Below are 16,348 nucleotides of genomic sequence, written 5' to 3' on the forward strand. Positions count from 1 at the left end.
ACAAAACCATACAGACCCATTTCCCTCCCTGAGGCATACTTGCGCTTATTAATTTCAAGAATAACTTACGTAGTATCATACATCTAATTTGTATATATGGGTCTGTTTACCAAGTGAGTCATAAATAACAACATAAAATAACCACAATAAGGGTAATCTATAATACAATTTATAAACTCCATATGAAATTATTAAGATAGGGGCGCCTGGGTGGCTCAGTTGGTTAAGCGACTGCCTTCGGCTCAGGTCATGATCCTGGAGTCCCGGGATCGAGTCCCGCATCGGGCTCCCTGCTCAGCAGGGAGTCAGCTTCTCCCTTGACCCTCTTCCCTCTTGTGCTCTCTATCTCTCATTCTCTCACTCAAATAAATAAATAAAATCTTAAAAAAAAATTATTAATCTATTTTTTGAGTATCATATACATGGACAGATACAAGATATTTCTGCTTTGCTCAACCTCAGTATTACTTACATTTTCTGTATTAATTCAGATATTTATTAAGGGTTGCTTACAAAAGATGGCTACCTACAGTAATTACTAACCTGTTCCTTAACAGTAGTATTCACGTTGGTCAGGTAATGCTGACATATCTGACAGAATACCCGCATCTGTTTCTTTAAACGCAGCAAGTCCTCCTTGAAAAATTTAACATGAACAACTGTATAAAAACCTCATTTAGTATTTAAGATACTTCAAATTACATAAAATATTATCACATATTTAACTATATTTACTCTACTTGATTAGACCATTTTTCTTAAAAATAGCAACAAACTGCAGCCTTAAAAATATCAGGTGTATTAGTGCATAATATCTGAAGTGGTCTGGGTCCTTTAAAATGAGAAAACCTATATGACTGTATATGGCTATCTTTAATGAATCTACTACCTCAGAATGCCTAAAGAGTAAAGATTAATGGTCCATCCTCATTTTGTAATTTGAAGGGTAGCCAACTGATGAACAGAAAAAATTGATTAATAAGAGACAGCATCTTTCATTTCTTACTTGAAGGATACCAACTGCACTTTTTAAAAAGAGAGACGGACAAAAATCAGTTTTGTAGTATTATTCCAATTTTAAAAAATTTAAATGTCTTGTAAACTTATACTAAAAAGATAAATCTTTTACTAAAACAGGTTTAACTTGATTGATTTGGTAAAGAAAACTTAACCAAGCTTCAGGATAATTTTGTATTTAGTATCATTTTTATCCTTTCCCCTCTACTCAAAATATAATCTCTTTTCCCATTTTAATTTTTAATTCAATGCTTTTGACTTAGATGAGCAATCATATTTGCTAATATGGTTATTGTTCCTACTATAAACTTGATATTAAGTTAAATAAATTTCTTAGTTGTTTGACAAAAAATACACTAACAACAATACTAAATTGCTTTTTCAAGAGGAAAATACCCATTTCTTGTACTTTAAAAGCTCAGAGAAATTCTAAGCATTTAAAATTATTCTGATTTTATGAAAAAGAAACTTATTAAGACAACTGTTTTTGAGGAAAAGAGCTATGAACAACGAATTCTCTATCTCCTAGAAATTACATAGTATTTATAAAAATGTACCCAAATAATATTTAAGGCTACATCTACTACAAGTACAATGTTTAAGTTTCCAGTTTACAAATGAAAAAGGCAAGGGACACCTAGAGTGGCTCGGTTGGTTACAAACGCAAAAGGCAATACTATTTAGTTCAATTACTCAACACATCAAAGATTACCATTATGGACAAAATTCTGAAAGTTCTATTACCCAGTAGCTGGCACATTATACTCAACCAGAAAGTGATTTACAATGAATTTGGAACATCAGTAGAAAGATCCTATGTATGAACAACGTGATCCCAAAACAATACTAAGGCATAAGAAGATCTAGGGGCAGCTGACTTTTTATCATCAATTTATATAATCCAATAGCTGTATGCTTGTTTCAAAAGCTCTTGGTCATAATTTACAAAATCTGTATTTCTGTATGTTCTCAATACTTTTGAGAATATGGAAATACATAAATTATACCACCTTAAAATGTGAAAATGTTAATTTAAAATCATACCTTGAAACATATTAATGTTCTTTCATTGAATATACATCAAACTACGAACGTAACTTTCTAATGGTACACATGCCTAAGCAGTAATTTAGAAATAAGCAAGACTTTACTGAAATAATTTATCGCATTAAAAGTTTGCTGAAAACAGTTAATGACATTTAATGTAATAAGAACTCCACTGAACCACCACAAACCTTTGTAGAGCTGCTTTCAGTTATCTTTGCAAGCTGCCAAAGGATTACATAGTGAGTACACTGCAGTGCATGAATAACAATCTGTAAAAAGAAGCAAGAGAATACAGTTAAATCTAAAACGTCCCAAGTATTCATTCTTGAAGTTAAATATGTAACTTGAAAATAAATAAAAACCTGCTCAGGCATGTCTCCATTTTCAATTCCGGTTTTCAACAGTTTGTAATTACAAGCAAACAAATCCCATTTTGAAAGATCATGGGCACTGTAAAAAGGAATCAAGTTATATTTAAAAGTTAAGCTTAATCACTTTTATTCTGGACTTGAATGTTAACAAAATGCTGTCAAAGTAAATACAGTAAACTTTTAACAGGCACCCACAACAAAAAAAAATGTATTTTTAAAAAAGTATGCTGGATGATAATCTGTCAATTATTCCCCAATTCAAAACATGACTCTATCAACTATTTTTTATATACAAGCACAAGAAATCTAGCAGAATTGGGACGCCTGGGTGGCTCAGTCGTTAAGCGTCTGCCTTCGGCTCAGGTCACGATCCCAGGGTCCTGGGATTGAGCCCCACATCAGGCTCCCTGCTCAGCAGGAAGCCTGCTTCTCCCTCGGCCTGCCGCTCCTCCTGCTTGGACTCTCTCTCTCTCCCTTTCTCTCTCTGACAAATAAGTAAATAAAATCTTTAAAGAATTTATTAAAAAAAAGAAATCTAGCAGAACTGATAACATTATAACCCTAAAACATGCAAGTTGGTTTTGATTTTGCTACAGTTTTAAGAAATCAGAAACATTAAAATTCAACTCACTTATGAAAAGCAGTGATTCTCTTCAACGTTGACAATACCTGATATGCATCATCTTCATCAGGTTCTTCACCCTATGAATATTAATAATATATAGTATTAAATCTTAATAACCACCAAAGTGAAAAATCTTAGACTATCACATCAGTGATACCACCTTGAAAAGAAAGAATAGCCTAACACGACAAATTAACTTTGTCATTCAATACCTAGATCTGTCCAAATTTAAAGCAATATGGCTGGAGTAATCAGCCAACAGAGTTGTTATCACAGGTACATTATACCCAAAAAGAAATAATGAATGACATTCTCCCCTCTCCCTTAAAGTAACCTTGACACAAAACTATGAAGACATCTAGTCTTTCACAGCAGAAAATGCATTAGGACAATAAAGAAAAATATAGTAAAGGACAAACAAGAGATCATAAAGACAATACCTAAAAGATAAAACCTAAATGAATGAAACACAGTGCTCAAGAAAGACATACCAGACCAGTAATAATTTGGGAAAAACCTTCTGAATAAAGACTAGATATGCGCTAGTCCTTTCTGGATATCAATTTGCCAATTAAGAGTAACTTAAGTTTTTGAAAATTTTATGAGTCTTACTGCATGAAACTCACAAATTTTTTTAAACACTATCAAACATACTGTACTGAACCCCAAGTCTCTCAAAAAACGCTTGTTTCTAAACTTAGTTTTCCTACACAAATAATTAAACTTAATTAACCCATTGCTTGATTTTAAATTAACTCGTCCTAATCACAATCATATCTAGCCAAGAGTAAAGCCATTACATTTTTTAACTAAGAATGTGATCACTGTATATTAACTTATTTGCACAAACCACCAGTTAGCGAAACTTGTTACACAAAAAAAGAAAGCTTAAGAAGTAATGGCTAAACAAGAAAACTGAAAATTACACAGTCCATATGACCTTTGCAACATTAATGACAAAAGTGATGTGGAAAGGGCTAAATGCATTAATTTGAGAATTATGACTTTTTATTTTATGCAAGTCAATTAAACTGTGAAGTACATATTTTCTTTTTTTATTAACGTTCAGTTAGCCACTGTATAGTACAACATTAGTTTCTGATGTAGTATTCAATGATTCATTAGTTGCATATAACACCCAGTGCTCATCTCAACATGTACCCTCCTTATTCAAAACAGATAAAAGTAAAAAAAAAAAAAAAAAAAAAACATTAGTGTATTTGAGTGCCACACTTTTAAGTTTCTTTGGAAATATAACAGAACACAGGAAACCCCAAAATCCACAGTGGCTATAACAGCAATTTATCAAGGCTTTACAGTATCAAAGATCATTAATTACCTTTCCTTACTAACACTGCCAAAACAGTACAAAATACACTACTTTTTGAGGCTACATGGCCAGAGTCTAGCTCTCCTTTTCTGTTCCATTTACACCCTGTCGCCTAACAGCCTTTAGTTTAGCTAAACCCTGGTAACTTCTGAGATCATTTCTTTAAAGTTAAAGGGGGGGGGGGATTAGTTTTGCTTTCATCTTCTCCAAGTCACAGATTCTTACCACCTTCCCATTTTGGTGGAGGAGTAATAGTAGCATGATATTCCAAGAACAGAATGTCTGAATATTTTTCAACATACTGCTAAGGGACTAACACCAGGAATGGTGACCAATTCAGTTACTCAAGGGGAGGGACGAACTGACAAAATACTTTTTAATATATACCTCTTGCAGAAAATCTTCAAGAAGCCGGTTAAATTTATCTGCCAACTCATCTATCAGTTGACTTCTTGAAATATCTACTCTGTTGAAGATTGTGAACTCTTCATTACAGAGTGCATGGTAAGTCTTAGAACATGCTTCCAAAACATCTGTATCTGTGTGCTTCTCTACAATATTCCGGATCTGTCGTAATAAGGCATCCAAATGCTGCAAAATCAAAGTTTTTTTCATTAAAACTAAGGTACATATTAGAAAAAACTAAGGTATGTATGATAGGCACAGAAAGACTACACTAAAAAGCTTCAAAAATAATAACTCTACAACAAGTAGGGCATAAGTTTTGATGTGTTTTCCTAGTCGTGGTAAATAAATACATTGACCCACCCATATACTTATTTCCTCAGCTTTAATGGGAATAATATTACCTATCTCATAGGGCTTTGGTGAGAATGTTAATACAAAGAATTTATAAAAGTATTCAATGAATATTAACTGCTTTCATTTTATAATTGTTATTAACCAGCTACCTACCCCCAATCTCCTTAAATCTCTTAGATATAGTCAAATAATGGCTAGGAATGAGAAAATGGCTATGGTCATGAATCAAAGGAAAGCCTCATTAACGCCATTCTCTAAATCCAATTTATAAAAAATAAAGAAGATATATAAAATGTAGGTTTCCTTTAACATGAGAAGGTTCAAGAATATAAACAAACAATATGATGGGATGAACAAAACTAGTTTTTCTTCAAGGTGTTTTTATACAGAGGAAACACTGTACCTTTTCTAATCGCCCAGTGGTATATATTTCCAAATCAAAATATTGAGGCAACTGCAACAAGTTAGTCACCTTTTCTGCATCTATAGAGTACTTTGAAATAAAAAAAAAAAATCATGTCAAAACATCACAATAATGTTAAATAAACCTTACAATACAAATCAGTTTGACATTTCCAAAGAAAACCTGTAATTTCTTACAAATACTCTCCTATTACACAAACTTACCTTAGCTAATAACTGAGGAAGGGCCACAGCAAAAAGTTCAGTGATTTTTGTCCTGTCATCCAACTGGGTCTTCTTCTCCTTCGCTGTCAGCACCTAAAGTAGCACAACGATGCTTTTAAGTATTTATTAAAACTAGTAACACTGTTAGATGCTCAAGTTTAAGTTAAGACATACAAAATAAGTAATGAAACTACATTTTAAATGACGGATACCAAAATTTCTACTATAAAACATGAAACCCAAAAGTAACAAAGAATAACTATAACGAGCACAACATTTTTTAAAAAGCCACCTAAAATAACAGCAAAAAAAAAAACTTGGAATAGTTCTAGAGGCAAAACCAATACCCAATTAAATTAACCAACGCTACTATTAGATAAAGCAGCAGTTAGGAAGGAAATGTAGTTTAGGAGCTTACATAATAATGGGACTGAGTAGCATTTCAGCCTATTCTAAGCTGTGGGCCATGATGCATGGGTTATGAATTCAACATGAATTCACTCATGATAGCATGAATTCTGTCATCAATTAGAAAAAGGAAAAAAAGAAAATAAAATAGAATGCGTCACATACCATAAGTATTGTTCGAAGAACTTGTTTGTTATACACAAACACATCTATATAGATGTATACTATGTAACAAACCATGTATTTTTATGCCTCATAATCAAAAAAGTTTCAAAGGCTGGGGAGTTGTTGGTCTACAATACAAATATATGTGAACTTTGCAGTGATGCATTAAAATATAATTCAGGGAAATAGGAATTTCTCCATTTTGATGAATAATTATGTTTTAATTCCTGATTTTTATTAAAAGGGAAAGAAAGCAAATCTATAAATAAACCAAAATGCAAAAATGCACCATTCTAAAATGGTGAGCTAGAATTAGTCTTGAGAGCAATCACTTTATCTCGTGTAGTAACTAACAAAGTATCTCATGGAAAGAACTCAAATTTCCCATTGCTAATACTTTAAAATTTACTTCTAACACATATGTATTAGCAAAGATCATCTGAAAAATAAAGTGTAAGATTAAAAAATTTGGCTCTATAGTTACATGCAAGAATTTTTAAAATTATAATCAAAAGGAGAAACACACCTTAGAATAGTGAAACTATACCAACATACCCTTTTTCCTGTCCCTCTTCCCACAGGGGGATGACATTCAGCTGCTTGTCTAATGGTACAAAGCATTATTTCAATCAGAGCACTCTCTTGTCTATCTGTCAGTGCTGAAAAAAAAAAAAAATCAAAGAATTAACCTATTTCTTTTCCCTATATGTTACTTATAAGTATTACATAACAATCCTGCCTGTGACAGAATCTGACCTAATATACTAAAGAAAATCCCATTACTGTATCACAGATAGGATGAGAACTTGTTTACTGAACAGTACAAATCTGTGTACCACTAGTCCACAATTTAACCAAAGAAAATATGAACACAGATACCAGAAAAATTTTTTAAAAATTCAATACTGACAGCAGCTACATCTTTCTTCATAATATTCGTGTATATGAAAACAAAATTATTCACAAATATTTTCAAGTACTTTTTTTTAAATTTATTTATTTGAGAGCAAGAAAACACTCCAGCAGGGGAGGGGTAGAGAGAGAGGGAGAAGGAGAGAATCTCAAGCAGACTACGTACCCAGCACGAGGCCCAATCTCAGGACCCTGAGAAAGAATCACACGCCCAACCGACTAAGCCACCCAGGCACCCCTCAATTACTTTTTTTTTTTAATTTTTTTTCTTTTTAGATTTTATTTATTTATTTGAGAGAGAGAGAGAGACAGAGATAGTGAGAGACAGCACAAGTGGGGAGGAGAGGGAGAAGCAGGCTCCCTGCAGAGCAAGGAGCCCGATGCGGGGCTCGATCCCAGGACCCCGGGATCATGACCTGAGCCGAAAGCAGTCGCTTAACTGACTGAGCCACCCAGGTGCCCCCCCTCAATTACTTTTTAATATTAAAGATATTAATAAGCAAGCACTCTCAATTACTTTTTAATATTAAAGATAAACAAATGGCCTAAATAAAATTTGTTTTAAGAAACTGACTAGACAACAAAATACCATAACTAAACAGCCATTTACCTTCTTCTCCACTAAGAGGCTCCTCCAGCAACAAGCTGTTCATACATTCCCAGTCTTTCAGTAGCTCGGTAGCACAGTCCCACATGCTATCCACAAGGTAAGCTGCATGCTCATGTAACTAAAATTAAAAAAGAGCAATTGCTCTTAGACAAATAGCATACTAGCCTTAACTCAAAAGAATGGAAGCTTTGTTGGCACCATGTACAAACTCAAACAGCAATCTGTTTTTTGAGGTCAAATGGAAAACAGGACAAAGAAACTGCCTTAGCTGGCTGAGTATAAGTAAACCCAGTTGGGTAGTATCATTAAACATGTCTCACAATAATCATTACACTAGTTAACCCGAAAATTAATTCTGAGAAGATTATATGCATGTATATTTGGTGCCTATTTGGACTCAATATTACATGAGTTAACCACACTCAGTTATAAAATATACTATGAATTTAAGCGGAGGGATAATGGTTACTTAAAACATAAAAAAAAGTTTATCAATTCAATATATAAGCATATTATTTATCTTCATTTTGTGAAGTCTAAAAGGCCCTACAGCTTCCCAACTTGTTTTAGGGGACTATCATTACAATGATACCAAAACCTGTCAAAGACATTACGAATAAAAAAATGTGGAGGCCAACATCTAACATGAACATAAAGGGAATATCCTCAAAAAACTAGCAAGGCGAAACCAGAAATATATAGAAAGGATAACAGATCATGACTACGTAGGTTTTATCCTAGGAATTCAAGGTTGGTTCAACATTCAAAAAACCAGTCAACATAATTCAAATATTAACATAATGAAGGATAAAATAATCATCTCAATAAAATAATCACCTCAGAAAAAGCACTGGGCAGAATTCAACATCCGTTCATGGTAAAACTCAACAGAAGGGATAGAAGGAAACAATCTCAATATAAACAACTACCATGTGACCTATCACTAATAACAATACAGAAATACTGGATGCCTTTCCCCTAAGATCAGGAATAATCCAAAGATGAACATTCTACTGGATGTCCTAATCAGTTCAATAAGGCCAGGGAAAAATGGCATAAATGTATGAAAGGAAGAAGTAAACTGAACATTATCTGCAAATGACTTGACTGCATTATTATAAAGAATCCCGAGGAATCTATTAAAACCTTACTAAAATAAGTGAATTTAGCAAAGTTACAGATGAGTGGTCAATATGCAAAAACCAACTGTATTTCTATATACAGAAAAAATTTTAAAATTTATTTAAAAGACCCTAAAACTGATTGAATAATACATAATATGAACACCAAAAATGTACGTTGGATCCTCTCAAATTCTGGTTAACAGGCAAATTTTCAATCTGAGGGAAACCTAAAAGAGCTGATGTTAAAATGTAAATCCTTATCTACAAAATTAATAAAGCAGGTATCAAATATTGAGAACAAAGTGCAAGGTCTGTGTTAAAGAGTTTCACATGAAAAATAAGAGTTTTACATGGATTAGCTCAGTGATACCTAAGAAATTATTACCCACATTTTTACAAGGAAAATGAGGCTTAGAAAGATTAAGTAACTAAACCAGTTACGCAAATAATAAGTAGAGGGGCCGAATTGGTAATCAGGTCTTTCTGATTCCAAAATTCATATTCTTAGTACTATACATAAATCCTATTATTTGAACATCTTACTAAAAGAATTTTTTCAAATTTTGTGTAATGGGTACAACTCTTATTATATCCAAGATTTACTGTGATATATGGAAGATTTTAAGATGTACGTTATTTCAACCCCTTCTCCAAATTGTTTTGAACATAAGTATAAAATGAATATCAACTAACCTCACTTTCCAGAAAGAAAAAAACCAATGTCTTAACAAGGTTGGCATTTGGACCTTGTCGTCCCCTTCTTTTCATCATACCGTCGTCCTCTGGATCTCTACGACTGAAGAGCCTATGATCAAGACAAAGTATTTACTTTTAAAACAAAAAAAAACCCTATTTCCTAATTTAAAAATTTAAATTCATATTTAAGCATCTAATAAGATAGTAAATGGGACCTGGGTAAGTATTCTCCAACATGATACCCAAGTAAATAATAGCTATAAACCTTTTTCATTTCATACTTAATGGTACTTCTAAGTCCTCTTAAATTAACTTCTCAAGTTAATTTTATGGAGTTATGGATTACTTCTTTTTTTTAAGATTTTATTTATTTGAGAGAGAGTGAGCGAGCAAGCAAAAGAGCACAAGCAGGGAGAGCAACATGCAGAGGGAGAGGGAGAAGCAGGCTCCCCGCTGAGCAGGAAGCCTGCTGTGGGGCTCAATCCCAGGACCCTGAGACCATAGTCCGAGCCAAAAGCAGAGGCCCAACGGACTGAGCCACCCAGGCACCCCTGGATTATTTCTTTTTAAAAACACTACTGCATTTTATACAACCATTTCCTTTTGTAAAAGTATTACACTAGCTCATACCATTTATGCACATTAATTTATGAAAAATATTCATCTCTTTAAAACTGAACATATATTTTCCTTCTATCCTTCTTGCACAATTGTCTCAAAGTGACTTCAGTGGCCTCTTTCTATGGATATCATGGTGGTTTTTCCTTATAAGTAACAAAGAAATATCACTGGGTAGCAATGAACAGAAACTAGAGTATGAACATTTTACATCACGTACTCTAATAAATGCTCCCCCATCCCAAACAGGCATTTTAATAAAATCTTACAAAGATATAGTTTAGTCCATGTGGTTCAAACTGTTCTCTTTATTTTTTTTTTAAGAGAAACCGTCTTTTTTTTTTTTAAAAGATTTTCTTTATTAATTGGAGAGAGAGAAAGAGAGAGAGCACCCAAGCAGGGAGAGGGGCAGAGGGAAGGGGAGAAGCAGACTTCCCCACTGAGCAGGGAACTCTACAGTGGGCTTGATCCCAGTATCCCAGGATCATGACCTGAGCTGAAGGCAGACGCTTAACCAACTGAGTTAGTGGTTGAGCGGTTAAGCGTCTGCCTTCGGCTCAGGTCGATCGAGTCCCACATCAGGCTCCAAGTCTGCTTCTCCCTCTGCCCCCCCCCCAACCCTGCTCTTGTGCTCTCTCTCACTCTCTCTCAAATAAATAAAATCTTAAAAAATAAATAAATAAAATAAAAGCCATTACATAACACTTGCTGAATGTTTTCTGTGGTCAGATATTCACACTGCTATCCATACTACTTAATCTGAGGTGTTACACCATGTTAAAGGACTATAGGACTTTGGGGATTCTTATGTCAAACTATATCAAACACGTGAAGCAAAACTAAAAGGTTTATATATCTTCTAAAGCAAGCAATAACAGGCTTAAGACTAAATATTATAATAGGGCAATAGTTAGAAGCTGACAATGGAGAAAACAATGAGAAATTAGGAAAAGGTCTTAACATGATGATGTAGTTAGGTATATTTTTATATATTTTGTATATTTTTATGTATTTTATTCAATAAAAGACATTTCCCTTTGAAGATTTAACTTCTACAAATCAAGTAAATTGGAGAATTGAAACCTTTAAAGGAAAGAGTAAAATGTGAAAGTTTCTACTTGACCTGTATGAATAATTTTTAAATGAATTATATATATTTTTAGTATCGATTATAGTACAATAAAATTACTATCATAAAAGTATACTTTAGAAAATATGAAAATATAGGTTTACTTTTTGTAGAGAAATTCCCCAGCTGCTACTGCTACTGGCCGGTGAGCCGAATAAACCAGATGGTAGACATTTTCACAATCTTCTGCAGTAAGAACTTCTTCACTACTCCTTAAAAAAAAAAAAAAAAAAAGCAGTAGCAGTTTCAATGACTTAATTTTAAGGATACTGAATACAACGATCCATGCTTGTACATTACAAATAATACACTTTTCACTACTTGTGTTAAAAAAGAAAAAGAAAAACTGACCCTATTTGATTATCATGTCAGTAAAAGCATGCCCTGACAAAAGAGCTAAATATTTTGTCAACATCTAAGATCAATGGGAAGTCAAATTAGAGTGAATACCAGAATACAGAAGTATATGTTGAAGAGAAGTAATAATGTGACAAGGATGCTAAAGAGAAAGGAAGACAAAATAATATAAATATAAAAAAATTAAGTGGTGGCATTCTAAGAGCTTAGAGTTAATAATCACAGAAAACACTCTGTATATATTTCACAGTAATATTAACAAGATAGTATCACATTAAAATATACTAACAGCCCAATTATCTCACAATGATGAATACTTCACCATGTACTAAACACCATATGAGTAAACGCAAATGGTTTTTTGAAATAATCAACATTTAAATGCCGAAGACCTTTAATTACCATCTACCACTGGAAAAATCTTACTAAAATGTAGTGTTCATTTTCCTGATCTTATTTTTAAAAAAGAAAATAAACCTAATAAAATCTTCCTGGTAAATAAAAGTCATTATTAGGCCCATCAATCACAGTACCCCAGGGTAAACCTCATCGAGTTCTTCCCTTACAGACTCTGCTTTCAGAGTCCCGGTGTCTGGCAGCTCTTTACCCCCTAATATGCTTTCCATCTGCTTTGAAATAAACAATCTAGGTTTTTAGCACTCTATGTAAATTGAGAACCATAAGACCACCACCAGCAAAAAAAAAGTCTAAAGTACATTAGATGATCAGATCCTTTTTGGTTTTCTGCTGTGCTCAAAGTTTCCAGAAGTCTGATCTAAGGAAATATTACTTCTTTTGGAGAGAAACAAAACCAAAATGTTAAAATTCAAGTTTTGAAAGCCTTTTGACTTAAGATACTCTATGTATAATACTGAATTGTTACTGGAAAAACCACTTGTGTCATTTTATAATGAAAAGACATATATTGAATCAAATCAGTTAAAGTATAGTTAAGTGTGCAGTAGTTCACTCATTTTCATTGTTTGAGAAGGAATGTTCCTGACAACTTTCAGTTATTAGGTATTTATAATGGCTGAATCAACATAAATGAGTCTATTATCCTTCATAAAAATATGAGAAATAAGGAAAGATGTCCACAGGGTATTGAGGAAGAAGCAGCTACAAAAATACATAGAGTACTATTACTTTCTTATTTCATAATTCTTTCAATACTTTCATAACATGTACATATATTTAATTTTTTAAGTCCAACTAAAAAAGAAAATGCAATAGTTAAGACTGCTCAAAATAGCTATTATCTTACATATTTAATTCTTCCTCTACTGGTAATCATTTAGGCTATTTCAATAATTCTACCACAAACAATGCTATGTTAGAGAATGTGAGCATTTAAAATTTTGAATATAGATACTGCCAAGCTTTTCTCCAAAGGGGTTATACCAATTTATAGTCCCCCATCACAGTGGTTTTTTTTATATTTTTATTGTTATGTTAATCACCATACATTACATCATTAGTTTTTGATGTAGTGTTCCATGATTCATTGTGCATAACACCCAGTGCTCCACGCAGAATGTGCCCTCTTTAATACCCATCACCAGGCTAACCCATCCCCCCATCCCCCCATTACAGTGTTTTAAGGACCTGTTTTTGCACAGCTTCAACAACACAGTGTATTACCAAACATTTTTCTATCTTTGTCAAGCAACAGGTTAAAAAATGATCTCATTTTAATTTATCTGTCTCTGAGTGTGGCTAAACATCTTTTCATATATTTTTAAATTTTCTTTCTGTCCATGATCTGGTTCTCTAACTTTTGACCATTATTAGGTTTCCATCCTTATTTATTAAAATTGACTCCAATGATAAAAATATTTTGACCAATCTGTCATTGGTTTTCTGAGTTTATGGTATTTTATGTCATATAGACATTTTTTCATTTTTACGCAATGATTTTTTTATGTCTAGGTTTTATGTCATGTTCAGAGAGCTCTTGCTCATTTTACATATAAAATAAAAAAAAAAAAATGTTTAATCTTCCCCAAGTTTTCATCTAGTACTTTAATGGTTTCATTCACTTGCATTTAAACATGTCATCCATCTGGAAATTATTTTTGTATAAGGAATGAGATGGGAATCTGATTCAATTTTTCCCCAAATAGAACCTAGCTGTCACAAAACCATTCATCTTTTTTTAAAGATTTTATGTATTTATTTGACAGCAAGAGAGAGAGCACACGTTCAAGCAGGGGAAGCAGCAGAGAGACGGAGAAGCGGGCTCCCTGCTAGAAGGCTCAATCCCAGGACCCTGAGATCATGACAAAGGCAGATGTTCAACCGACTGAGCCACCCAAGTGCCCCAAAACCATTTATTTTCTTAAAGGAAATGCCACCCTCACCCTATACTAGGTTCCTGGATTTGTTTGCGTTTGTCTGTATTCTTTATTCTCTGCTACTAATCAGTCTGTTTACACACCAGTACCAAAATTTAAAAATTACTACGTTTTTACAATATGACTTAAAATGATACTGGGCAGTCATCACAAATTAGCTTTTATCACAATTTCACTGGCTACTATTACATGATGAATTTTCCATAGGAGTGGCAGAAGTAGCATGTTAGGTTAAAAAAAATACCCTTTGGCAATTATTATTTGGATCATGGTAACAATCTAAATGTCCACTGACAGATGAATGGGTAAATAAAATGTGGTATAAACATACAACGGAATATTACTGAGCCTCAAAAGTAAATGAAATCTACACGCTGCAACATGAATGAACTCTGAAGATACCATGGTAACTGAAATAAGCCAGAGACAAAAGGACAGATACTGTAAGATTCCACTTATGTGAATTACCTAAAATAGTTAAATTCATAGAGATAAAAAGTACAACAGTGGTCACCAGGGGCTAGGCAGGCAGGAAGGAAGGAATGGGAAATTAAGTGTTTAATGGGTACGAAGTTTTAGTATGGGATGATTAAAAATAGTTCTGGATATGCATAATGGTGATGGCTTCACAAGGTGAACATACTAACTGCTACTAAACTGTACACTTAAAATATGTTTAAAATTCTAAAAATTTTTATGACTAATATTCTATTGTGTGTGTGTGTATATATATACATATATATATATATCTACCATATCTTCTTTATCCATTCATCTGTTGATGGGGAACTTATGTTGCTTCTATGTCTTGGCTATAGTAAATAATGTTCCAATAAACATAGGGGTGCATGTACCTGTTCAAATTAGTGTTTCCATTGTCTTTGGGTAAATACCCAGAAGTGGAATTACTGGATCCTATGGTACTTCTATTTTTAGGGTTTTTTTGTTTTTTAAGGAACCTCCATACTGTTTTCATTTACAAAGAACTCATACAACTCAACATCAAAAATGAAGAAAAATCTGATTTAAAAACTGGACAGAGGACTTGAATAGACTTTTTTCCAAAGACATAGAGATGACCAATGGACAAATGAAAAGATGGTCAACATCACTAATCATTAAGGAAATGCAAATCAAAATCACAATGAGGTATCACTTCAAACCAGTCAGAATGGCTAGTATCAAAAAGACAAGAAAGAACAGTGTTGGCGAGAATGGAAAAAAAGGAAGCCTCATGCGCTGTTACCAAAGGGGAGGGGAGTAGGGGAATGGCGAAATGGGTGAAGGAATTAAGAGGTACAAAATTCCAGTTATAAAATAAATAAGTCACAAGGATGAAAAGTACATCATAGGAAATATAGTCCGTAATACACATATTGTGGCTTTTCATAAAGTATATAATTATTGAATCACTATGTTGTACACCTGAAGTGAACTTAATATTATTTGCCAACTACACTTCAATTAGAAATTTAAAAAAACTTTTTTAAATTGAAATGGTAAATTTTTTAAAAAGGAAAAAATTGCATCATTACATTTTAACATAACAGAATGTTTTAAATTCAGATTGTTTCCAGAGAAATTTCAGTAAATACTAATTTCTAAAAGTGTAACAAAATATAAGCACATTTAATACACTCAAGTGTTTACTTTTTTCAAGGGCACCTAAGACAGTGAAATGGAAAGGAAACTGATCATTAGAATCGGAACACAGGAATTCCTAGCTCAGTTAAAATATTCTAGTCTAATGGTTCCTTCTTTCCGTTTACTCAATCTTACATGAGAAAATTAAACTTCCAGCTGTAAAAATTCCATGTCTTAAGTTATTAAAATTTAGAACCAGATAAATTTAAACCATGTTGTCTAATGAATTATTTAAGTATCTGGACATTAGTAATATGCAATAAGTACATACTTACTGTAAAACAAGAGTAAGTAATTTTATTGCTTGTACTGCAACATCATATTCTTTGTCAAGGGTCATAGACACAATTCTATCCTAAGGACAAAAAAAATTAAGGTATTTTTAAAGTAAGAGAAAAATATTTTCAAACAGGTAATTTTTAAATACTTAAAGTAATACTACTAACCTTGAACCGACTGGTAAAAAGCTCCAGTTTGGAATTAAGCTCTTTGTTATAATAAAGCCCTTGCAGAGCAGTGAGACATTTGAGTCTTACCTCACCTTGCTAAATG

At 33.0% G+C, this 16,348-nt stretch overlaps 1 protein-coding gene across 6 annotated transcripts in view; it reads right to left on the reverse strand.

Moving 5' to 3' along the window:
- Positions 1–16,348, reverse strand: part of STAG2 (STAG2 cohesin complex component) — a 130,476-nt gene that overhangs the window by 31,576 nt on the left and 82,552 nt on the right. For all 6 annotated transcript variants that reach the window (XM_073879181.1, XM_025852603.2, XM_073879182.1 and 3 more), the window contains exons 11-23: positions 16,243–16,341; positions 16,072–16,151; positions 11,546–11,653; positions 9,692–9,803; positions 7,875–7,992; positions 6,908–7,011; positions 5,780–5,872; positions 5,556–5,645; positions 4,778–4,981; positions 3,067–3,137; positions 2,427–2,514; positions 2,253–2,333; positions 544–636 (exon numbers count right to left, since the gene is read on the reverse strand). In XM_073879181.1, coding sequence (XP_073735282.1) covers positions 544–636; positions 2,253–2,333; positions 2,427–2,514; positions 3,067–3,137; positions 4,778–4,981; positions 5,556–5,645; positions 5,780–5,872; positions 6,908–7,011; positions 7,875–7,992; positions 9,692–9,803; positions 11,546–11,653; positions 16,072–16,151; positions 16,243–16,341 — 1,341 coding nt within the window. The remainder of the gene's footprint in view (positions 1–543; positions 637–2,252; positions 2,334–2,426; positions 2,515–3,066; positions 3,138–4,777; positions 4,982–5,555; positions 5,646–5,779; positions 5,873–6,907; positions 7,012–7,874; positions 7,993–9,691; positions 9,804–11,545; positions 11,654–16,071; positions 16,152–16,242; positions 16,342–16,348) is intronic.

Source organism: Callorhinus ursinus, unplaced genomic scaffold (genome assembly GCF_003265705.2).
Source record: "Callorhinus ursinus isolate GAN/ISIS: 27379988/994484 unplaced genomic scaffold, GSC_fseal_2.0 scaffold33, whole genome shotgun sequence".
Taxonomy (NCBI): domain Eukaryota; kingdom Metazoa; phylum Chordata; class Mammalia; order Carnivora; family Otariidae; genus Callorhinus; species Callorhinus ursinus.